The 25,128-nt window shown below is 41.2% G+C and overlaps 4 protein-coding genes across 5 annotated transcripts; all 4 read right to left on the bottom strand.

The window, feature by feature from the left end:
• Nucleotides 1-4,056, bottom strand: msmo1 (methylsterol monooxygenase 1). The gene is made up of 6 exons (XM_072384847.1): nucleotides 3,989-4,056; nucleotides 2,351-2,632; nucleotides 2,103-2,251; nucleotides 1,124-1,250; nucleotides 845-999; nucleotides 1-452 (listed from the first exon to the last, which is right to left on the bottom strand). The coding sequence occupies exons 2-6, from the start codon at nucleotides 2,603-2,605 to the stop codon at nucleotides 263-265; spliced, it is 876 nt and encodes a 291-aa protein (XP_072240948.1). The 5' UTR covers nucleotides 2,606-2,632; nucleotides 3,989-4,056; the 3' UTR covers nucleotides 1-262.
• A 972-nt stretch (nucleotides 4,057-5,028) lies between these two features.
• On the bottom strand, nucleotides 5,029-14,513 carry klhl2 (kelch-like family member 2). Of its 2 annotated transcripts, none has more exons than XM_072384849.1 (15): nucleotides 14,041-14,513; nucleotides 12,615-12,734; nucleotides 12,384-12,490; nucleotides 12,137-12,258; nucleotides 11,763-11,925; nucleotides 11,446-11,555; nucleotides 11,247-11,363; nucleotides 10,094-10,243; nucleotides 9,859-9,976; nucleotides 8,510-8,707; nucleotides 8,290-8,391; nucleotides 7,997-8,125; nucleotides 7,297-7,437; nucleotides 7,077-7,220; nucleotides 5,029-6,563 (listed from the first exon to the last, which is right to left on the bottom strand). In XM_072384849.1, exons 1-15 carry the CDS (start codon nucleotides 14,106-14,108, stop codon nucleotides 6,535-6,537), a joined length of 1,818 nt encoding a protein of 605 aa, XP_072240950.1. In that variant the 5' UTR covers nucleotides 14,109-14,513; the 3' UTR covers nucleotides 5,029-6,534. The 2 variants fall into 2 exon arrangements, with proteins under 2 accessions (XP_072240950.1, XP_072240949.1); XM_072384848.1 differs by having other exon boundaries at nucleotides 13,939-14,513.
• A 1,452-nt stretch (nucleotides 14,514-15,965) lies between these two features.
• med28 (mediator complex subunit 28) lies at nucleotides 15,966-18,395 on the bottom strand. Its single transcript, XM_072384850.1, has 4 exons — nucleotides 18,202-18,395; nucleotides 16,960-17,026; nucleotides 16,764-16,876; nucleotides 15,966-16,657 (listed from the first exon to the last, which is right to left on the bottom strand). Exons 1-4 carry the CDS (start codon nucleotides 18,358-18,360, stop codon nucleotides 16,454-16,456), a joined length of 543 nt encoding a protein of 180 aa, XP_072240951.1. The 5' UTR covers nucleotides 18,361-18,395; the 3' UTR covers nucleotides 15,966-16,453.
• A 1,192-nt stretch (nucleotides 18,396-19,587) lies between these two features.
• Nucleotides 19,588-24,576, bottom strand: lap3 (leucine aminopeptidase 3). The gene is made up of 13 exons (XM_072384851.1): nucleotides 24,375-24,576; nucleotides 24,090-24,205; nucleotides 22,455-22,509; nucleotides 22,272-22,377; nucleotides 22,031-22,190; nucleotides 21,758-21,922; nucleotides 21,344-21,502; nucleotides 21,113-21,237; nucleotides 20,803-20,891; nucleotides 20,611-20,713; nucleotides 20,323-20,402; nucleotides 20,122-20,234; nucleotides 19,588-19,998 (listed from the first exon to the last, which is right to left on the bottom strand). Exons 1-13 carry the CDS (start codon nucleotides 24,465-24,467, stop codon nucleotides 19,812-19,814), a joined length of 1,551 nt encoding a protein of 516 aa, XP_072240952.1. The 5' UTR covers nucleotides 24,468-24,576; the 3' UTR covers nucleotides 19,588-19,811.
• Nucleotides 24,577-25,128: the final 552 nt, after the last annotated feature.

Here is a 25,128-nt window from a genome sequence, read left to right on the forward strand (position 1 = left end):
CAGATGTTCATGGTTTTTATTCAGCAGGCAGCTGCAAAAACAGACAACATACTTATTTTTCATTAAGGCACAGAAAGCGCACTGAAGTCAATCTGCCGTCAGACTCAGAATCAAAACACATCAGTGCTGGTTCATCTTTCGCACAACTTTGCTTTGAGTGGGTTTCATACGGTGTACAGATAAGAAAGCAGTGCTGTTTGTATCCTCCTCGTTCTTGTTCAAAGAACAGATGTGTGTGTCCTTAAATTGGGACTCGGGAGGATTACTGCTCCTTCTTTTCTCCTTGTTTCTGCATGTGTTTGTTGTACTGGTTGTCAGTGTTCAGCAGCTTATCCCACCAGGTGAAAGTGGACGCATAGTTCCCAACAAAGTTCATGTGGTGGAAGTCATGGAAACGGGCACCAGCGTAGAACGGGATTAGGTGGAGTGGATTTAGAGGGATGTCATAACCGCTGATAGGGGGAAAAAAAGGAGAAGACAAAATGTAAGTCACAAGAATGCACCAATTCTTATCACCTCTGACAACAAGAATAAGAAGTACGAATAAGAACAACCCCCTGCAGGTACATAAAAGAAAGCGTCTAACCTGAAAGTGTAATAGTAGGTGTGTATTATGACCCAGTATTGAAACACAACTGTATAAAATCTGGTGTTCTCTGTGGCCCTCTGGTGGTAACTCTCACAAATTGCAGGCAGATAGAATTTAGGAAGAAAACATCCAGGGGTTGTGTAACCACTGCACTAAATAATTTGCTTTCTACCATATGGCCAGTTTGAAGTCGAGTCAAGCGTATTACAACTATTCTGCGTGCACATGTATGTTGAAGCTGTTGTTGTGTCCCACCTGTGGACATCGATGGTCTCCATCAGACGGAAGGTCACCCAGGCCCAAAGGAGGAACACGTGGTTACAAAAGGTCATGATGCCAATGAAGAAACCAGCGCCCAGGATGAGGGTCTCAAGAGGATGAGCGTATTCTGCCTGCATGCCAAACGGAGCCTGGGTGACAGCGGAGATACAAGTCAATGGAAGGGTTTGCATTTTTCATAAGTAACTCCTCAGTAAAGAGATTAACCAGACAGCAGTGTGTTTGTTTACTTTTTCACTGGTGTGTTATACTCACAGTGAACTCATGGTGGACTTTGTGGATGTATTTGTAGACGCGCCTGTGATGCAGCAGACGATGGAGGAAGTAATGCCAGGTGTCCTCAATGACAGCACAGCCGAAGCACTGAGCCAGGAGGCATGACCTTAAGGAGAGGCGGTCATTGTTAGAAAATCAGATTTATGACAACCAGCAGACAAACAACAAAGGTATGCTTAATAATTTGCTATAATGTGTCCATATTGCAAAACATACTACTGTTTGGAAATTGACCCTATATTCATCTAGATTTTTAAGCCCCACAGATTGACGTAAACAGAACAGTTTAACTATAACAACATCTCTCCATACTGCAAAGATTTGGGCACCTCGAGTCAAAGTTTCTGTTACTGTGACTAGTTTAGTGAGTAAAAGATGGACTCTCCAAAAGATATGAAGTTACAGACGAAACATTATTTTTGGTATTATGAACAACATTATATTACATTTTGTTTTTCACAATTTCAGAGTGAACAAGAGGAAAGAAGCCCCACGCGAAAGTTCAGGCACCCCTAGACATTTGAGCAGTCAGATACGGTCTCGGACCTTCATTAGCTCGGTAAAGATGTGGATTATTCACAAGCCTTGTTTTGAAAGGCCAGGGGATGAAGATTCAAAGCTCTAGAAATACTTAAGACTTTTCAACACTTTTAACAGGCTGCTTTAAGCTGCGGCCAAACACTCTTCCTGCTGCTTGCTTTCACACCAAGCTTTCTAAAGTTTTACTGATTTTCCCTTTTCCTTATGATACCTCTCATTCTTATGAGCTAAAATAAAGTCCTTTGTTAACATCGAGTCAACGGTAGATTGATATGAGTATGATGGGAATGATATGATTTAACTTGCTAATATGCAAAGCAGAGAAGGATAAAAATAAATTAAGTATTACAACAGTGTTAATCTTTTTTGTTTCTTTTTCTCCTGCATGTTTGAATTCTTTTATCATGCTTCCACTTACCAGCGTGGCATAGAATCCCAGTCATATGGGATGTTGAAGAATTCAGTGAAGTAGTATGTGCCACAGATCAAAGGCAACTGGATGCAAAAATGATTAAAAAGCAGTATCTTGAAACATCTCCATTGTTTCTCCCAGGTCTCTGGCCTGTCCTGCACACACACACACACAGATACAGATACAGGTGAGCCATCAGACTCGGACTTTGGAACATAAAATCATATCCAGTTCATATAAAAGCACACACGAACCGACTGGATCTTGTATTTCTGCATGAAGGGCAAGAACTGGAAGATGAAACCAGGCAGACAGAACAGGAAGTAGATGAGCTCATGGACAATGAGAGACCCCCAGGTGGCAATCTGGAACTTGGTGTAGTTGTCCAGCATGTAGTTCCAGGCATGTTTCAGGGAGGGCTGGAAGGGGTTCTCTGGCAGCACAGCATCTACATATTCCACCGCAAGATAGGCGGAGCTCAATATATCTGCTGTGCCGTTCACTGCCATGATGGACGATGCAAGGTGACTTCAGGTCTGGAAAGAAGACTAAACAGAGTTACTTACATGTGCTTCAGAGGCAGAAATGAACGCAAACCAAATAAAATGACCCTTCCAGTCATGTCATATTAAATCACTGTGCCCAAAAGACAGAAACCGTGTAGAATTATGCTATTGTTATAACTGTATAGTGAAAAGTAAGAGAAAATGCAGGGCATTAGCTCAGCAATGTTGGCTTTTACTAATGTATGTACACTCATCACATACTGTACGTCTCAGCATGTTTCCAACAGTAACAGAGGGGGAAGATCCTTTCGTAAAAGTACAATCAACACAGAATTTGTTTTCCTTAGTTTTAAATTTGACTTATTAAACAAGCATCAGTGTAAATATTCTAAAAGTAGAGCTTCTCTGTTGGGTTAATATATATTGCACGTTTAAAACACTTGCCATCATATGAAATCCACACACCATATAATGATACTGAAGTTGGTTTGGACTTAGTTAGCTAACAGACAGTAAATGTACTTTTAAACACACTACGTTATCTGTAAAATCTTTATCTAATAGCAAAAGTGAAGAAAATGTTTTTTACGCTACCATAGGCTGGGCTTCCTATCTGGACTTGACTTTACAAACCAGAAACTGAGCTGAGAACGTTCCTTACTATATGTAAGATAAATTGGTTCAGATTTGTCTTGTTTTTGATTTACAGTTTCACGGGTAGAAAATGAAGCCATGATACTGCCCTTTCATTTTTTAAAATAGAGTCAATATTTCACAAATCAAAAACCATGATCAAAGAAGTCTTCATGATCTCTAAAACAATCCAAACCAGATGAGGTTATTCATCTGGACCTGCTCTAAATTGCTGCAGTTCCTAAGAAGCTGTGAGATTGTCATTTTCTTCTTTTCCGCCTAACTGCCGAGTCTAAAGTAAACTTCAACGTCATGAACTGAAATCAAACATTAAAATGGTTAATCTACTTACTGCTTCTTCTTTTTTTTAACATTTACACTGTAATAACTATTGACCACAACGCAGAATGACTCCTGACAGATTGTGCTTGGAAACCTGTATACATTTCCCAACAAGACTATCAAAGACAAGCTGCCAAAAGTTAGTTACAGTCTCTTACAAAATAAGAGTCAAAGCGCCTCACCAGGTCTCTTTGCTTCAGGTAAACTAACGACAAGTAGGTCATGTACCTCACTCCGGCTGTTTACAAATTAAAACCCGACGTGTCTCAAACAGCAAGAAAACACCCGCTTAAAATGTCGTGTATTCCTAAAATCTTTCCTCGTGCCTACATCATGAACAAGTTTATGTTAAAGCAGGTTCAAATTCAGCCTAATATTCGTCTGCAGCTGTCAACAACACGAATCCCTCACCTTTCCGCTTTGCGTCCCGTCTACCTGCGCAAGAGGAGGCTGAGTGGGTGAAGTACACTGATATCGGTAAATTTCATTGGCCGACAAGAGAGGAGAGTGACGTCGCGAGGCAAGGCAGCCTCGTTGATTGGTTCGAACAATGGAGCGATGATAGTGAGACTGGAGGTTTCTACAGCGACAGCCAATCAGAGGCGAGATCTGCTTTTATAACTTTGGCAGGCTGTAGGAGGAAAAAGATGAGGCGGTGGGGGTGTCCAAATGGAGAACTTTAGTCCTTAATTTACATTTGAATGTTGTTACGTGTGCTAACTCGTGTTTTAGCTTTGGAAATTACTCATTTGTATGACTGGAAAAAATATCCAATATTTATTTTGTATGTGCCGTGATACAAGTTTGATACAGTAATTTTAAGTGCCCATTGGAAACAACTCTTATTTCACTTGGAAACCATTTAGTAATCCTTGAGCGGTACAGTTTTTTGCCTTTCAAAAATACTTTTCAGATATTTTTTCCCTCAGTATATACCTAAGCAGGTCTAATGTTTGTTTCAGTTTGCATTAAAAATTCCAAGTCATATTTACAAAGAAATATTCAAAGTTCTCAGAGGTTTACACACCTTTCAAGAACCAGTGTATTTTATCATGTATAATCATTATTGGTGCAGAAAAATTAACAGGGTTTTCATGCAGTTGCTTGGTAAAAAATGTAAAATTGTTCTGTGTTATGTTAGGTTAATCTAATCCATGACGTTTGGTTTGATTTAATGAAAATGTTCTGGTTTTTTATATGGACTAATTCTATCACACATTCATTTGTGTTATGAAGAAATAAAATGTCTGTATATGTATCATGTAACATAAAGTTATTTTATCCGAAAAAAGTGCAAAAATTTCAAGAGAGGCACTTAGTTGCTTTTCCCCCGGTTATCAATAGGCACAGGTTAAACTGAACATCTAAACATCTAAATACATTTAAACTAAAGTTTAGTGAAATGAACATTTTTTTCAGTGAAATTATTAAATCATCACACAGAGAGCATCACCTTTCAACGTTTTACTGATTTGGCAAAGTTTTAAAAACAGATTATATCATTTCACAGCTTTAAATACAAGAAGCATATTTATTAATGATAATATAAAACAAATAACGAAACTTTTTTTTTTAAGTTATTAGCCTACATGACATTCCTCAATACACTGACAAGAAACAGCGATACCAATTACTTTTAGAGCAACTTTGAATATAGCAGGAGAGGCAAGATAAAGAGGCTTAAAAAAAAAAGAAACTCAAGAGGAGGTTTGGTCACTTTCCAGAAAGAGAAAACAGATTAGTGACAGATTGATAAAGAGAGACAAAAAAGAGGAGACATATTAAAATTGGCACATTCATAGTACGTCAGGGTGTGCAGTTGTTAATAGGGTTGTTACACCAAAGGAGAGGATGGAACTGTAAAAGGATAACAGGTTAGAGACAGGGAGCATGCAGAGAGTTCAGGCTGCTGCTGTCATTAGTGGTTATAACCACGTTAATATGGCTGCCAGGCGACAGTAGAGCACAGACACATCCAACTGTTTTTCATTTCAAACAGTTTCTCTCCTTGTCAATGTGTTTGGCAACATGAATGAGGCTTCCTCCTCACCAGAGGAGTTAGTATTCCAACCAAAGTCTGTTTTCTCTACAAAATAAATCATGTGCACGTTATCATGTACCGCAACTGCTTCAAAAACACTCGTAGTAGTAGTGCGGGCTAATGCAGCCACTCCACCAATCCCAGAACGGCGGCTGAGTCCAACTGTACTCTCTCCAGTAACAGTACTCAAAAGCTTAACAAAGGAAAGGAGAAGGTGTACATTCAGGCACTCTTAAGCAGCCCCACTGCAACACGGCAATAAGTCAGAAGTTGGACAGAGTGTGTTCATGCAGCGTCGAGCCAGGTGTCACCACACGCAGACTCAGATGCACACAAACACACATGCTCACACATGCAAGCAATGGAGCACCTTCATAAGCTCTCACACACACTCTCTCTCTCTCTCTCTCTCTCTCTCTCTCTCTCTCTCTCTCTCACACACACACACACACACACTTCTCAGAAGAATACAAATGAAGGAGAAATAAATCTGTCCCAAGTGGTCCTTCTCTGCTTTGCTGTCCCACAGATTATATGAGCGGTCCTTCTCAGAGCTGGTTTATATTAACATTACTAACGTTAAAGTAACTTCGCAGTTATAGCAGCTTCGTGTCAGTAGCGTTTCAATGGCACTGCAGTGGTGCTTCAAACCGGTTTGTCCTGTTGCTGCTGCTGTCCTGTCAGGAGCGATTTAAAACGCAGGTTCGATCCCCTTGTTTGTTACAGCTCCCCCCCATTCAGCTAAGTGCAAAAATCTTCACCGTCCTCAAAAATAGCAATCTTGTCATTTTCTTCATCTTCGTCAGTGCCTGTGCGAATGCTGCCCAACACTGAAGCATTGGCATTGTAGATCCAAGATCAGTATTCAGCAGGAGAATACATTCTGCTCTTATTCAGTGGCAGGATTGAAGTGCAGTCATAAGGGCTTGTCAATCACAGTCACACCTGCATTAAGGGAAAGAAAATTTACTTTTTTTTTTCCAACTATATATTTTTTTTAATTCAATAGAAAATCCTAAAGTCTGAGCCCATGTAGAAAATATGCATATTCTAATGGAAATTATCAGGACAATTAAGGACTCAGAGACAATTAAAACGTGTATTATGACATAAATAAATATCTAAGATTCTGCACTAATTCCAGGTCAGCAATCACATTTTGGCAGATTTGATCTGTTTATCAAGGGGCTTGTTCAAATTCAAAGTCATTTTCAGCTACTCTTTATCTGTCATAAATGTGGCTATGAACCGAGTTTCCAGAAGAACAATGTCGCATTACTTACCAAAAGTATTGTTAGACATTAATATTTAACACGAAAATCCCACAGAAAGTGCATCAGATGCATAAAAAGCACAATCTGACATATCAAAAACCTTCAGACATCAGACTCTGACCACATAAATCATTCTTTTAGGTGCAGGTCAAAGACAGGTTTGTAGCTGAATGTGTGCACTGACCTGCATAACTGCGGCCTGTGCTCATGCAGGTCGGCAGTAGCGTCCACTTATCAGAGTTTGGATTGTAGAACTCCACAGAGGCCAAATTGCAGCTGCCATCATCTCCTCCCACCACATACAGTAAGTTGTTCACAGCACACACACCTGAAAACACAAGCACAGTGAATGATGAGGAACATCCCGCATTCGAGGATGTCTGGTAGATGACCTCCTTACTTACCCGCGTTGCGTCGACACATGTTCATGTCGGCTACTTGTCGCCAACTGTTGGAGGCTGGATCATAAACTTCACAGCTCTTCCTCACCAATGGACCATCATGCCCCCCCACAGCATACAGTAAACCTTTTAACGCACCTACACCTGAGGAAGATAACAATTATGTAGAAATAACAATTAGTTGGCAGTCACCACGGTCTATCGGGAATATCACTTCACACTTTATATGCAAATAAACACGCAGCCTACATCACGCTCAGTAAAGAAAAGTTAAAAAAAATGAAATCATAGATTTCCATTCATCAATTTCTGCCTCCTGTCTGGGACCGGTTTGCAGGGGCAACAGTCTAAGCAGAGAATCCCAGACTTCCCTCTCACCAGCCACCTCCTAAATAATCACCTCATCTGATTCATTTCTATGACAAGTTCTATGAGTACAACTCAAAGCCCCGCCCAGATGACTGAGCTCCTCACCCATTTCCAAAGGCCAGAGAAAGCTACTTTTAGCCTATAAGGCTAGCATTAAGAACTGTGGTTAGTACGTCAAATTCCTTTAACTCCTTACCATTTTCAGAATATGCAAACATCAGTGTGTTTTTTTCATTCTTCCAGGGATAAATGTGTAAAAAAAATCAAACAGGTGACATTGAACCTTTAAGTTATTACAAACCAAACACCAACATTAGTTCCCAGACAGACACACCTGCTCCACTGCGTCTCGTGCCCATCTCTGCTATATAGTTCCACGTGTTACTTTTAGGGTTGTAAGCCTCTACCGTACTTAAACATTGCCTCGTGGCTCCATCATAACCTCCGACAGCATACAAGATCCCTAAAAAAACACAGTAGGAGTGCACATAATTCATAATTTTGGATTGCAGTGGTGGGCAAAACAAAAGAGTATAACAATACATGGTAAAGCTTTTTTCTCTCATTTAAAACATACGTATTTTCGTACATGCCGCCTATGAATAGTAAACTGAGAATTGTGCTCACCATTGACAACACCAACTCCCACACTGCTACGTCGGGTGCTCATGGGCAACACATGGAACCACTCGTCCGTCTTGGCATTGTACGCCTCAATTGTGGACAGACCTTGAACCAATCGGAGAAGTTTAAATCAAAAATGGCAAGAACGCTCCACATATGCACACATAACTGTTGGTTCACTTATTCTAACACCTATGTTAACCCCACAAAAACACTGCAGTACCTGTGCTGCCGTCAAAGCCTCCAACAGCGTAGAGGAGTCCGTGGAGAACTGAAGCCCCTAGTGTTGATCGACGGTCCTGCATGCTGCTTACACTCGTCCAGCGGTCCATCATCGGGTCGTAACAGTCGACCGTCCGCACACGCAAAGAGCCGTTGAAACCGCCAACTGCGTACACACACCCGCCCATGTACACCACACCTAAAAAAGCAAAACATGCTGAGGGTTAACATAGAATGTTACAAAGAGATGCAACACCTACAACCTGCTTTAGTGAAGCTGATGAAAAAATTCATTATTATCATATTTTCAACTTTTTTTTTTTTACCTAATTTTGGTAACAATATGTTGCAGTTGTTAAATCTCCCCTAAACTACAGTATATTGGGTTTTTTTGTGAGTTAACCATGGAGTAAAAGAGTGTAGACTGAGTACAGAGAGCCTGATGTCACCAACTTTAATGAATGAACTTGTTTTCTTAGGTTTTCTTGGGATGTGCACTGCGGCTTTGATTATTTTCACCTCCTATTGACTTTAACCAGCCAGGTGATATAAAGTCTGCACAGTTTCCATACCAAATGAGCCCAGGTATAAATCAGATTAGTTCCTTCTTCAGATAAGCAAACGTGCTTCATACATTTTTCTACTTCCCCCTTTTTCTTCTTGTTTGGCAATACTGTTGATTTGCACAGATAAATGTTGTGTAAATTACTGATGAAAAACAGTCACTACAGAGAAGTAGGGGCTTCACCCGCCATCCACCATTTCCAGTGGTGAGAGTACATCTCACATGGAGAATCTGTCGCTGATTCTCCAGATGTTCTCAGTTTGTTCACGTGTCAGAATGGCTTTAATGAAGCCTATCTTTGGCTGTGTGTGGTGGAAGTTATTCAGAAATATGCCAGCAGATGGTGCGCTAAATGAACAATTCTACTTCCAGGAGCCAAAAAAGGAATGCTATCCATGCGGCTTTATATCATCAAATAAAAACAAACATGACTGATATCAACCGGGTTTTACCAAGCAGATAGAGTTTACCACTGAGTGTCAGCAAAAAGATGAAGGTTAAGACTTCAAGGCTGACACAACCAGCTCTATCAGACTGCTCAGTAACACAGCCTCATTTTGCCTGAATATGAGGATCTAACCAGATTATTCTGTGCAAATCTTGTATCCTCCATTATATTGTACAGTGCTGATTTAGTAAAAGAGTAGCTGCACCTCATCAGCTAAGAGTGTGGATATATGACATCATACATCATCATTGGTTTGGTGGTTTCGAGTGACCCACTTTTACCCTTCTCCATATCGCACAGCTCTCTAAATATAATGCAGTTACTGAGGGTTCCCTACCTGCTCTGCATCTCCTAGTTGGTAGCTCAGCCACCTGGTACCATCGCTGCTCCTCAAAGTCGTAACACTCAACACTCCGGATAGCCTTGGGAGCCTGACCTCCAACCACCACCATCACCTGAACGCACCAGAAACAGCAGTGTCATTACAAAAAGAGCTGTAGATGATGTATTTACTATTTGCGACTGTAAGTGCTTGACTACTCTGAGACACTCACTACAGGCTGTGTTTGTACCTTGGGACAGCAGGCTGGAGTTCTCATGCGAGTGCGAGCAGTTTTCATCAGAGCTCTCTGGTCAGCTGGCAGTAGGTGGTACTTCATGGCCTCAATCAGATAGTCTTTACATGCACTGCTATTTTTTATCAGGGACTCCTCCTCCACCCGCTGATGCAGCCCAACAGTGAGGGAGAAACCAATCATCCATCAGGATTTACAAAGTACAGTGTGTTCTGCTAATAAAAGGTCATATTCAAGCAAGTCACAGGAAACAGTGTTTCTGTACAAATTCATATATTCGTTGTATTTAGATCAACACTGAACTGAGTGCTGTATCTTTACGTATCAAAATATTCAATTAATGTTATCCTAAAGAAGGTGAAATAAACACATTTCAACTGAAATTGATCAAATGATCAGTGGTTCATACAAAACTATAGTCAATAGCAGTACAAAAGTTTTTTAAAAGATAGTTTAATCTGACACTCAATCAGTCACACAGGGTCAAGTCACTTGTTCTGTTACCGGTCCAGTCAAAAACACACATGCAGAACCCTTTATTCATGACCACCTGTTGTCGTCTGTGACCAGAAACAACTGCAAAACCTGCTTGGATGACTAAGTAACAAGTGTGTGGCTTGCTTTTCTTGTACTTTCTTTCACCCCTCACAGCCACTGTTGACCTCTCATCTGACGAGCACATCTTTTGGGGTCATTTTGGGAAACAGGTCAGCTACCTCCCATCAAAAAGCCTACTTTCAATTTGGACCAAGTTAATTTGGTGGCTTCAGAACAACTGTGAAACACTGATAGTTAAAACTAACCTAGAGCTGTTGGAAATCTCTTTTGTTGTAAAATCATATTTAAGCCAGAAATCAACACAGCAACTAAGTGATCAAAGAGTAGAAAAAAAATCAAAGACAGATACGATGCAAAAACTGGAGAAAAAAAAAAAGATCAAGCATCTACAGGAAACTTTGTACATGATGTTTTCTAGCAGCATGCTGGGTGTACATAAAAAAGCTTACACTGTCCGAGGAACAAAGGTGACACACCACAACATTACAAAACTGACACTGTAACACAGATGAGATCGAAGAACTAAAGTCATGTGGTTTAAAACTTTGACTAAACTGTCTGTGATTTATAAAAAGTGCAAGTCATAACATACCTGCACCAGGTATTCTCTGGAGAGGAGCGGCAGGCGAACATGCTCCATCAGGTGAGCCAAGTGTTCCTGGCGGACATCTTTGTCATGGTTGACCCAAGCTATCACAGCCTCAAAAACCTACGTATGAACGGAAAGTGGCACGATTCTTTGACTGTCCTCTTACACATATGTGTACGCTGAGCAGCGTCAGAGTGTGTACCTTCTCTTCTGTGGGGATGGTGAGCTTGTCGCTGGCAATCAGGCTGGACACTTGCTCCATGCCCAAATTGAGAAACTCTTCGCTTCCGACCACCTCAGTGAAATGTTGCTCTGTCAGCACAAAGACAAAGTGAAACGACTTCTTTATCCGTGCAGACAAACAACGAGAGAAGTTTTCCCGAGCAGTTTCTCCCCAAACCTTCATCAATAACTCTTGTCCTCATTCTGTCTCCTCCTTTGTTCCAAACTTATTTTAATAAAGCCACTCATACGGTGCACATATAAAGTATGTCCAGTCTGAGTTTTGAGGGCACAAACCTGCATAGCTGTTAGCCTGTGCCAGAAGCTGGGAGCAGGCGTGTAGGTCAGCGAAGGCTCGAATCCCCAGACAGTTAGACGGATGGAGCTGAGAGCTGAGAAACTCACAACAAGCCTTTTTCACCTCATTGAGCTGAAGTAGTCCTGCTGCAGGCAACAGCGCCTGAGACACACAAATACAGGATTCTTAATACAGGCAGAATGTGCACCACTGTGTGATTTGACAAGAAAAATTCAACTAGAGCGGTTCCAACGGATTCTTGTTTATCAAGTTTAGAAAAATGTTGAAAAAGAGATGAAAAGTCACTGTGGCAGTCAAGTGACTGCAGTGATAACAGGCCAAAGTTATCAAGCTAATTCATGTTTATGCTTACCTGAACATTATCCTCTGTGACCTGTATCTCTGCTGTGTAGATGTAGTCCACCAGCAGACCCAAGGTCCAGCCATCCATCTCTTTTATTCTAACTCGTTTCGCCCTGCTCTCTGCCATCTCCCCTGTTCATACACACACATATATATATATATTAGCACGCCATCAACACAACTGTGACAACTGTGTTTTGTGCCTGTCCGACACAGGCACCTGCCAGAAATGGTGCAACGTGGAGCACGGTCCTTACCGGTGAACATAGCGTGGAAGTAAGGGCTTCCAGCAGCCAGCACCACTCTGTGAGCAGCGATCTCTACATCCTCTGCCACTATGGTCACATCACACAACAGGCTTTGGCTGTATCGCAGAGATGGAGACAGGAAGCGCGTTGGAAATATGTCCAGTTATAGTTTAGATGAAAGCACACAAATGACTTCAGGAAGAGGAGATAATAAATAACTTAATAGAGACGGTGAAACACCTGCGTAGCTCGTTCATGACTTTGAACGCCTTCCTCATGTGCCGAGGGTTTAAAGTGACGGGACCTTGCCTCTCGACTCCGTCCTCTTTGTCCAGCGAGTGCGGACAAAGTCTTGTACACCTTCCAGAGAGAGCACAAATACAAACACACAGGTTTAGATAAAAAGCTTGAAATACGAATCAAGATGCCTAAAATGTTACGCAGTATCTTTATTGCTTGGCGTTGAGTCATTGTAGTAATAATAATATTACACTGTCGTCCACATCATTATTTGGTGCTTTAAATTAAAACTCACAACCTGAATAAGCTTTCAGATCATTAGCTAACGTCCATAAATAATGTAAGAACGCTGTACTACAAGTATATGGTCTTCATTCAAGATCCCAGCATCCAGAATGTTCTCATATGTGGTTCCATGGTGGTGGGAAAAGTTACTAAATGCTATCAGGGCAGATTCATTCCTTGAGGACTCTTCTATTCTGACAACACCTGCCCTCCTAACACGCCTCAAACACGCCAATCATCCTGTCGCTCATATAACCAACAGTATGTGACGTTAAACAAACTTACACTTTGCCCTTCTTTGCCTGTCCCGGTTGTAATCTGTCTTAAATAGTTAGTATTCAATGTTTACAACAGGTTTACTTGGTGCAGTGATATGCTAATAACAATACATTTAAAAAAAACTCCTGTATCTGAAATATTATAAGATATTGTTAACACTGATGCATCAAGCTGTAGCTCAGAAGGCACATTAATCCAGTTGTTCCAAAGGTAGATTAGGCTGTTTTCCAAATTTCATTTAAAGTCTGATATGCTGAGGGGAAATGAGAAGTTCTGCTACACAGGCATTGATCTGTGTTTCGGGCCTTAGTTAATATAAGTCACTTAATCCGAGTAACGTTTGGCCATTACATGTCAAAAACGTAACGTTGATTTTTTTTTATTTTTTAAATGCTCATATATTTTGGATTTCAAATCTAAACGTACACTGTGACATTGCCTCTGCTGGAGAGGAAGTGTGCAAGTAAATATACTTGGTTAATTTAGCCAACCCGTGCCTTCTCCACAATAAAACATCCAACGCATAATTTATGCTGCTCGTGGCAAAATCACGTCGCCCCTTGTTTTCTGTCACAAACACACCCACCCACTCACACACACACGGGTGTGTAGCAGTTCACGCTCTTCCTCGCTGCCACAAACAAAACACCTCCGTTATCCCAACACTATGACACCAGCACAAGCCCCGCAGCCTGCACCCACAGGCTCGCTCGGCGTCACTCCCCGGGTTTCAGTCCCCGGACTCCCCGGGCAGCCTCACCGGCTGGCCGCTGTCTCTCTCAATGCGGCACCATCCGTCAAGCGGCCGCTGGGAAACGTCAACACACACACCCGCGCGCAAGCGCGCATATCCAGCACTTACAGCGGATGACTGTCCATGATTCCGGTGTTTTTCAGAGGCTGAAAACTTGGCCCAGCGGCATGCACCATTCCATATCCACAATGTCGTCTTCGATGAGTCTGAATTCAGGCGTGAATCACGGCGTTAGTCGGTCCACAGGCGGAGAGGAGGGCTGAAGGCAGCCCCATGGAAGCAGTCTGCTTCATATAAATACTCTGTCCGACTGCGGGGACACTCTCTACAGACACGTTGCTGTTCAGCCCCGACTGTTGTGCCAAGCGGATTGTTTCTTCCGTCGGTGCAAAAACACGCAAGAAAGGAGCTCCCGTAGCGATGAATTGGGTTTATTTTGAGTCTGGTTTCCTCCCTCTTCCTTCTTGGGTGTATCTGGGTGCGAGAGGCGGTCGGACAAGATACCTGCTATTTTCCAGTAGCTGATTAAGTCGCACAAACAAGGACATGACGGCAAAGACGGTCCTGTCAGCAGCCAAGGCGTCCCACAAGAAAGCGCTGTCTCCCTCTAGCTGTGGAAGACTGACCAAAGGAGACTCAATCAAGACAAAACATTGTAATATTAGCGTGGTGACTTGTTTTCTAACTGCATATCATGTCCTAAATATGACAAATGCATTAATAAAATCAATATTCATCCTACTTTTTCTTCAATATACTACAGTTTTATATAAGTCAACAATTATTAACTCTTTAAAAAAGATTTCATGCTTGCTTGGTTTGACTCATTTCATGTTTTGATGTTAAGCCAAAACTCTGACTTCATATTAAACCTTTAACTTTTTCGAATTAAACTTTTAACATAGGCCTACGTGTTCTACAATCTAAGAGATTGTTTTTCGAACCCCCTTCTTTTTTTTCAGTTAAACATGTCACAATTTTGACTATGGTCGAATTATTTTCTTTAATTTTTTTATAACTTTATTTTGAATTGAAGTCAATGTCTGATATTTTTTTAATAAAGTTACAACTTGCCACTGCATCTTATAAAGTTTATTGATTTTAATGTGATACTACACTTGGATGATTGTCACCAACCAAAATATTGATTTCATGTCTCCTCAGATAAAAACATCTATGATAGATGCATTTAGCGTCACCACTAAATCAGTTAGCTTCTATATCTCCTAATTTGGACTGTCTCACTCAAACTTTACAGTGTCTGCAATGTTGCACGTTTGGGGCTTGATGGATGAGAATCTCCACATCCAAACAGCATAGATTTTAAGAGGGTATGACATCAGAGTGAACATCAAGTATGTCCCTGCTTGTTGATCTACCATCTATGAAAAACCTACTAAATATGCTGAACTCGTGATTTTGACTCGACGTCTTTATAACTTCTCAACAGCAAGCATAATTTACTAACTGAACTAAAAGATGCATCACGAGCTTTTTCAGTCGACTCGATTATTACTTCAAATTACATCATGAGAGAGAGAGAAAAAAAAGAGGCAACTGCTAACAAATCACAATCCTGGTTTATTCATTTCAGGATCCGAGTCCCTTGCTTTTGTAGAGAGCTTTGTCCCCAGAGTCCATCTGTTAGGATTTTTGCCTGGTTGGACTGTCGGAGCACAGGCAGGAGCTGCGAATCCGAGCAGAACAAGTCTGTTATGGTGTGAAGTCACCGAATACATTAGAGGAAACAGGCTGTCAGGAAAGTGATAATATTCCAGCTACGATCATTTAGCTCCTCTCAGATTAACACTAATTCAAAATGAATGAACCCACTATTTAACAAAGGCCCAGTCAACACAAAGGTAACACTTAAGATGGCGCTGAACATTATCAGTGGTTATTTTCTAATACTTTATAAAGATATTTTCATATTGAGAAGTACTCATTCATAACTAGAAAAAGTGGCTTAAGTGGAAATATAGTAAAGCCAGAGTTTGAGTCTTTTTTCCAAAAACACAACACTTCACTCCACGTTCAAAATACTAACAAATTTTATTTTTTCAATACAAAAGTCGGTGTTAGAAATATTTATATACAAGAAAATAAAGGACAAAAAAGTCTTCACACCTCTGAAAGAAACATATCTATTTGAACTTAGGTTGACAGAAGCAATGGCATGATGTACATGTTCTTTTCTGTTTAAGTAGGTTCCCGTTGGAACAATTTTTCCTTCTTCTACACTCTTCCCATAAAGCCTGTATGACTGAGGAATGCAGGCATGCATTTCCTGTTTCAGAGCCATCTCCAGCCGGCTGTTGCCCACTCAGTGAACATTCTGGAGACGTTATTGTTCCAATCCACCGCTTACTGCAACAATACACTAAAAGTACTAAAAGTCAATCTTTGTAATTCTTTCTTCAGACTGATCATGTTTTTTATTACTCGCACCAGATGAAGAACATTTTGAATGTACGGCAGTTATTTTAGATTTTTTTACAGATGCGGCTGCACCTCTGGTGGGTTAGTTTGGCTTTAATGGGGCAGGGGGCAGACTTGCAGATGCCTGCTCCAGAAAGGCCAGCGGTCCAGGGGTTGGCAGGTCTGAGGGTTTGCGATGCTGACCGCTCACATCCTCGAGCACTTGTTGCCAGTGATGCAGCTTCGCCAAATGCTTCTGAACCAGCAATTCTTTCCGCTGAAGCTCATTACGCAACTCTGACACATCCTGAAGTGAGAAAAAATGTGTACTTGAGAAAAGAGAAGGCACATCAACAAGCGGAGAAGAATAAATGACTTATAAATGTCAAATACAAGTCAGAGTAATAGTTTACCTCCTTCACCACCTGCTCTGGTTTCTGCACAGACAGCTGAAGCCTCTTCTGCAAAAAGAAGCACTCGGTCTGCCGAGCCACATCCAGGAACTTTTGTATGCATTGGTCCACACCTACGATTAGCAGATACACATGTTCCGACATACAGATTCAAACAAAATATACATTCCATATAGAAATGCAGAAAAACACTGACCAGTTCGAATCTCCTCCTGGTCTGTCCCATTGACATAGTCTTGGCTTACCAAGGACGCAAAACAGGCCTAAAGGATAAACATGACAACATTAGTAAATGTGATTTTTTATTTTTTTTGGTTTGCTAGTTTTTTTTAAAGTGAGTGGGTCACAGCCTGGTTACAAGTGTTTTTTTTTTTTTTTTGCTCTCCTGGCCATGAATTAATGAGAAAGGATGAAGACCAGCTGGTTTGTGAGGCCAAGGTAAGTGCACAGTGCTGTTTTACTATGATAATCTGATTACCTGTGAATGATAATAGCTTTCTAGCCTAAAGCCTAGTTTATGCTTCTGCGTCACGTCGTCCTTGAGCATTCGAAGTTCTGCGTCGAGGGAACGCGACACGTAGTTAGGATTTTTTGGAGGTGCACGTCAGGCTACGGCGTAGGGGTCTGCGTGATGCAGAGACATAAACTAGGCTTAAGTCACCACTGATCACTGAATTTGGGTGTAATGAACTGGCGTGCAGTCAGCTTTGGAACAAATCTAGGGGTCTCTATGCTTTGCATTTTTATAACAAATCCCTGCAAAAACTTAAACATGCAAATGAACCTGCAGTTAAAGGAAAGGGCTTGCAGAGTTTAATGAGTTATCTGTGGAAATAACTTCAAAAATGCAATTCATCTCTGAGTGTGGAAAAAGATGTTGGTTGTTCTCAGTCAGCTGTGTCTCGCATTTGGAGCAGGAACTACAACAAAGGTAAGGATGTAAAAGAGAACCACACAGATCGACCAAGCCAGATGACACAGCGTGGGGAAAGAAAACTCAAAGCAGTATGAAAGAAGAAAATGAATAACGGAAGTTTTCCAAACTCATTGATGATATAGGGTTGATGTCAGGCCAGATGAGATGGTAGTCATTACCTTTACATAAAATGCATAGAAATTTTAGACACTTTTCTCATTCCATCAATGGAAAGGAGCTTTGGGGATGCTGAGGTCATTTTTCAGACTGATGATGGTGGTGGTGATGATGCAACTTGCTAAGGCTGTTTGCAAGTTAAGGTTGCTTAAACTTTTCTTCAGGAAAGACTATAGAATAGAATATGAATTATAAATATATATATATATATATATATAAATATATATATATATATATATATATACAGCCTACGAGCTGCTCAAACGAATGAATCATGTCTCTGCTTAGTGACGAAGCTAACAACAATTAGCACGCACGGCTATAAGAAGCACATTAGCCTCCTACCTCGAAAGAAGCTTCCAGTTCATCTACAAGCGTGTTGCTTCCCTGGGCTCGGGCAGCGCTACCAGAGAAGCCCGGCTGACCCGGTCCACCGGGTCCCCCAACAGGATGCCCACCAGGCGGCTGCTGACCGGGAAACATCCCACTCAAGGAAGACGCCATCTTGCTCCGACTGTTGTTCCCCGTCTTCCATTCGCACATGCGCAGAAAACAGTGTGGAATTAATCAGACGGGCACAAGCGCCAGAGCTGAGTTGGAGGCCATGACCTTTGCCCAAAATATAAGTTAATATATTACGAAACAAACCAACTAACCAAAACAAGACTCAAAAGAGACGGAAAATAAAAAGATTGAAATAGACAACTTCACAAAGTGATGTCAAATAAATAAATGAAAAAAAAAATGCTTAAAGACCAAGGAGACAGAAGAGCTACAAAAATCTAAACTAAATGAAAACTAAACAGCTAGAGTTAAGAGATGCAAATATTACAGATGAGACGCTAGTGACAAAACTGACGCATGGTGTCTTAAAAAGTGGTGCAAAATTAGCAAACTCAAAACAATCAACTACAACCCATCCAAAAAGAGAGAGAAAATTACCAGAAACTGAAATGTTGCAAATGATTGACCACAAACAATGTCTTTTAGATACCCTTGTGCTCATGAGCTGTGAACACCCATCCAAGATTTTAGGTTTTTTTTCTGTCCCTCATAAAGGCCACCTACTTATGTTTAAATCTTAATACGATGACTAGTAACAGTATGACAACTTCTTGTTTAAACATGTCCTTATCCCTTCCAACATGAACGTTTGTCAGTAAACAAATGTGAAAGCACTTGTTTGGTAGCCAGAGAATGCTAATCTCAAAACTATGCAACACCTCTGAGATTAATTAAGCCATGTGAGTGGGTCCGCTATTGTTTAACAGCCTAGCTAACCTCACTTACACTGCTGCGATAGATTGTAAATGGATTGCATTTAATTAACATTTTTTCTCGTCAAGCTGATCACTCAAAGCGCTTTAAACTACCAGTCACATACACATTTCACTTATTATTCTATACAGTTTACAGGCTGTCCTGCTCTCCCATATACACACACACACACAATTATGCATCAGAGAAATGGGGTTTATTTTTATGACTTCTCCTCCTGAGCTACTGTGGCTTAACACAAGGTAATTCCTGCAGACAGTTTGCAAAATCATGTGAAAAATCACAAAATCAAAAGAAGTGCCGGGCGTTCAGGCTGCATCTCAATGTCCTGTGGTTTTCAGATGAAATCAATCATGTTTATAGATCTTTAAGTCTCACTTACCTTTACTTATGCAGTGCATATCCATGTCCAACACACACCAGAAACAGTATCAAACACACCTGCTCGTGAACTTATCTGGATGTTTTTATTTAATAAGTAAGAGTTCATTTTTACAACATATAAATGACTAGGTATTCAAAACAACTTTCGGAGAAAAGAAATCTAAATATATGCCATAAAAACTCCTTATTTTTTCGTGCAAGCAATGGTTACTCTGCATTGGCTTTGACTGTCCATGTGGGAAGGTCAATGTTGACGAAAAGTCCTGCATATGACCAGTTTTTGTGTCCATCTCTCAGCCATTGTGGCTCAGTCCGGCAGCAAACTCCACCAGCGTTCGTGTCGGCCTCCCAGACATGCCTTTCCGCAGGTAAGGAATTTCATCTTTGTTACTCATCACACCGGCAATGTCCAGATGAGCCCAGTGAGCAGCTGTGACAAACTCCCTCAAGAACGCAGCTGCCGTGCACGCACCACCAGAACTAGAAATCAACAGACAAACTTGTCAAATGCAGAGGAAAAAAAAAAGCCATGACAAACTCATCTGATGCTGTGATGCTTCTGGCAAGAGCTGCACGGCATTATGTGAGTCGTGAGATACGTACCGGCTGTACTTGCCGATGTTGTTGAGGTCAGCCAGTTGGCTGTCAGTCACCTGCTTGGTGTAGTGCTGGAACAGAGGCATCCTCCAGACTCTGTCACCTGTCACAACGCTAGCCTACAGACAAACACGCACCCATTTGTCAACAGAGGACGGGAGAAGAGACTGACACCTTGTGTTTGTGTTCACCACGTATCTGTAGTACCATGTGCAGCTGCTCCCAGAGCCAGTCAGAATTTGTAAATACTCCTGTTGCTGCTGAGCCGAGAGCTACATCCATAGCACCTTGGAGAGAGGAAAAGTCACATTTTGATCACCGGTCATCATATTTTAGCTTTTAATTGTCCATACTTAATTATGTAATTATATCTTCATGACATAACAGCAGATATGTTCATAGCTCTGACAGCTTGTCATCAACACTGAGCAAAACCAGTGACCAAAATGTCTTTAAACAGGACATAAAATGAATGTTGTTGTGTCAAAATCCCACCTGTTAGTGTTGCAACATTGACAATAGCTTTAGGGTTGAAGGTGTGTCCATAACAAAGGGCATCAGCGAGGATTAGTCTGCCCTCCGCATCTGTGTTATCAACCTGAATGGCAGAATGAAACCAGATCATCACTGCACATGTGTACCCGTGTACGTGCACACTGGCGCACCTGTCATCATAGCTCCACCCACCTGGATTGTTTTCCCATTCTTGGCTGTGACAACATCTCCTGGTTTAGTTGCTTTTCCACTGGGCATGTTCTCACACAGCGGGGCCAGACCTGATTGAGTCAGAGCAGAGAGCACTTCAGAAACATGCTCAGACACTCGTGTGCGATTTATATACAATGAATTGAACTGTGGTAGACACACTGGCAACCAACACTGGGAAAGAACCCATCAGTGCCTTGAAAAAGGTTCCTTGGACTAAAATTTTGGTCACTTTGGGCAGAAACATGGCAGAAAAATCAAACTTAATGATGTGCAATGTCAAGAAGCTCACCAATAATGTTGACTGGCAGTTTAAGAGCTGCTGCCGTGACGATGGACGCGCACACAGTGGCGGCTCCTCCCATATCTGCTCTCATCGCATCCATAGAGGGGGAGGGCTTCAGAGAAATACCACCACTGCACACACAGAGAGAGGGACAAGTGGCCGCAAAGTTAACAGAAAGGCTCGTATAGAGGTTGATATGTGCAGCAGTGAGCTTGGCTGAGTACTATTATGGTTTACCTGTCAAACGTGACACCCTTTCCCACTAAGAGCAGTGGCGGCTGCTTACTGTCAGGTGAACCGTTGTAGTGTAGCTCCAAGAAAATGGGGGCCTCCTCTGAACCTTTTGACACACTGAGGAAGGCTCCCATCTGCTGCTCCTCGATCCAAGCCTGGGATCTGGGAGCGTTCAATCGAAATAATGTATAAAAATTCTTATTGTTTTAAAACTAGGTTAGTGTTTATACCAAAAGGTGAGCAGTCTGAATAAAATGCAACAAATTGAAACGTTTCACCCTTTACACATCCACCTCTATGCACTGACAGGCACTTATCAGATATATTGTACAAGGCTGCACCATTTCTCTCTCAGAATACAGTTAAAAGTCTTGGCAGTAAATCCTTTCCATCAATGTTCACGACAGATGCACAAACCTCTTCTTTATAATGACTCGCTCGGCGTGTGGAGCTAGTTTCTCCTCGATGGTATTTGCAAAAGCGGTAGGAGTGACGTGATTGGCAGGAGCTTCCATGAGCAGTCGAGCCAGGTTTTGGCCTTCTGCGTACAGGACACCTTTCTCCCAGCCGTCCTTGTCAGTGCTAGAAACACACAGACACAAAGCAAACTGTTGCTGTATGTTCTATGTCAACATCCACAAAACTGCTGGAGAGCTGATAGAGTCAATGAACATAAGTTTGTTAGTCTACCTTCCATGAAGCTGTGCTGTTACTTTGGTCTTTTTCTTGGACTTGAGCTGGTCATAGTGAAACAAGCCGAGAACGGTACCTTCTGCTGCCGACTGGGTGTCACCGCAGCCATCCACCTCAATGTGGTTCACCTCCAGGTCCTGAAGCAAACGGCAGCCGGCTGAACATACATACGAACACAAAGATATCAGCAAAGTACCAACTCAAGATGCACATATGTAGATGCCGGAATAAGTCTTACTTGACATTGCTTGTCTGACGTTCTCCTTGCTGGTTTCCCAGTTCTCAGCCTTGGAAACGCTTTCATCGTTTTTGCCTAATCCGACGACTGCCACACACGGGAAGTCCTGCAGAGGACACAAGAAAGTTCACTCTAAAGCCCTTAGTAGACTGGCTTTATAATACTAATGTGACACCTTGTTACCTGGTGAATTCCATAAAATATTCTGCTTTTGCCTTTCTTAAGTCCTGGTCCAGAGCTGGAAAAAAAAAAAAAGCTTATCAAGCAAAAACATTGAACAGACACTACATGGAAATAAGTTAGCCAGTGTCATTTTAGGTCTGTTTTATATACCTGATACCAATATTAGGGAAACAATAAAATTAACTTTTCCTTCTCTGACCAAGAGTCCAATGTTCTCTGTTCTTTATCAGTTTAAAAACATTGTTCATACATAGAAAAGAGAAAGAGAAAGAATAAGACAGAGATGAATGAGACTCTGAACATGTCTTGTACCCAATGAGTTTCATTAAAAGGTTCATTCTTTCACATTTGACTGGTGCTCAAAAAGATGCAATGCTCTTTTTTTTCTAGGTTTCTGATCAAATTAAATTAATTTCAAGTCAATAAAATTAGATTAACAAGCAGAAAAACTCAATGACAGCATTGATTTAAGTGATGTGAATCGAATCTCTTCTGTTTATTTTCTCTAAATATAAATCAGCCTTTAATAACAACATGTGCTTTGTTTATTAGCGCAAACAAACACAGCCCCTCATTAAAATTGACTTCCTGAAAGCCCATTCTGATTGGCAGCGTTTGTGGAAACTTTTATCTGTGAGGACAGATTCAGAAAATATTTAACAACATAATTTCTAGCTCATGTTAGGAAATGACTTCTCAAATCCATCCCTGTACATGTTCCAATCCTAACTGGGATAGGTTATTGGACAAAGTTCACATCTACACCACAAAAAGCACACAAAAAGTCTCTGTTTGCTCTACCTTTCTGCCTAGTAGTCTGACATTATGTGATTAAGTGTTCCAATCACAAGCCATATACAAACAATCTTCTAAATCAACATTGTTAATATACGTAGGACTGAGTAATGGATTAAAATTCAAGTGGAAAACTACTGCTGTCAGGACATACAAAACGTTTTCTGGTGTTGTCATGCAACTGGACAATATCTCCCTGCAAAGTCAGGTCCCAGAAGCTGCCTGTCAAATGCACTTAAATAATTGATCATCAGTAAATGTAAGCACCTCCATAAAAGCAGAAGTTTTGGCAGTTTGCTGGAGGGGAGCATTCAGGTGTGTTTTAACACAATGCCAAGGAGGAAAAACATCCAAAATTATCTTAGAGAAGCAATTGTTGCCGCCGATCAATCTGGAAGGGTTATAAAACAATTATCTAGAGTCCATTTTACAGCGAGAAAGATTATTAACAAGTGGAAACATTCAAGACAATTGCCAATATTGCCAATATTCCCAAGAGTGGACGTGCCAGCAAGATCATCCAAACATAAGACCATCCAATGCTCACTGTAACTGAAAAAAAAAAAACAGAACAGACTGCAAACAAAGCACAGTATATCAGCCAAAACACCTCACACCCACGTCAAGCATGATAGTGAAGGGTTGATGATTTTGGGATTGTTCTGCAGCCACAGGATCTGAATACCTTGTAGTCATTGAATCCAACATGAACTCCTCTGTATACAAGAGTCAAAAGTGAACTGTCACCGAACAGGACACAGCAGCAAATCTACAACAGAATGTCTGAAAAACAAGAGTCAAGGTTTTGCAATGATCCAGATTTCAGACTCAAGGACTCACATTTCCAACAGTTCAGAGAGTTTTCCAGACACAGACTGATCGAAGCCTGCTGCCGCCTCTGTCAGATGAAGGCCACCCTCCTCTCCCTCCTTCTCAAACACTCCCAGCACCAGACCCTGCAGAGACACAAACGCAGCACGGTATTTTTTTTTTAAACAAACAAGCACAGGCCATTATACAGCCATTATAACACTGGATTAAACCCATTGTGAAACACTGTGAGTGACCCATGTGAGTCCCTGATGTAACAGTCAGTGTTTCGTCAGCTGATGTCAAAGTACTCACTTTTTTCTCATGCAGGTGAGTCTGTGAAGAAGAAAATGACCTGCAGATGTTCGTCCGCACCGCCGTCTGCACAGCTCTCCTCACAAGAAGCATTGTCACCGACTGGACATGTAGCAACCCAACTAAACGACTTAACTATTAAAAGGTCGAGCGTTTCACATGTGAAAGGAAGCCGAACGACCTCACTGGGTCGCGTTTATTGTGCGTCACAGACAAGCGACAACAATGGGCATTTGTCGTCACCTAGCGATGGATGTGAATACTGCTTTGTACAAATACAATGCCTACTTAATTTTTTCTCTTTATGATTAGCTGATTATGGGTAAATGCTTCATATTTATTTATTTAATGTGTACAATAGGTACTGTCTTTTGTAAAGAACTTCAGTTTGTTTGGTGTCACTTTTAGTTAACAACTTTAGCAAAACCAGATCAAATACTCAACTGACATCTTAGGGACTCATTCTTGAAAGTTATTTGTTACTCAGGTGACATTATTGCATGTAGAAAATAAAATTAAAGGACATCATGAAATATTGACAGAATCAAAAAGAAAAGAGATGAAAATCCCCATGGAAAATGGCCCATTTGACAGAATACAAAGAACAAATGCATAGTTTGTACATTTTAAAGTTTTTATCTTGCATATTCAGTAAATCTAAGTCCATCAGACATTCGGAAAACAGTGACAAGCCGATTCAATTGAAGTTCCACTAGTCAACAATGCCAAAACTGATTTGCAAAGCCTTGTTTAA

Source organism: Leuresthes tenuis, unplaced genomic scaffold (assembly GCF_036924035.1).
Source record: "Leuresthes tenuis unplaced genomic scaffold, fLeuTen1.0.hap1 SCAF_4, whole genome shotgun sequence".
Taxonomy (NCBI): domain Eukaryota; kingdom Metazoa; phylum Chordata; class Actinopteri; order Atheriniformes; family Atherinopsidae; genus Leuresthes; species Leuresthes tenuis.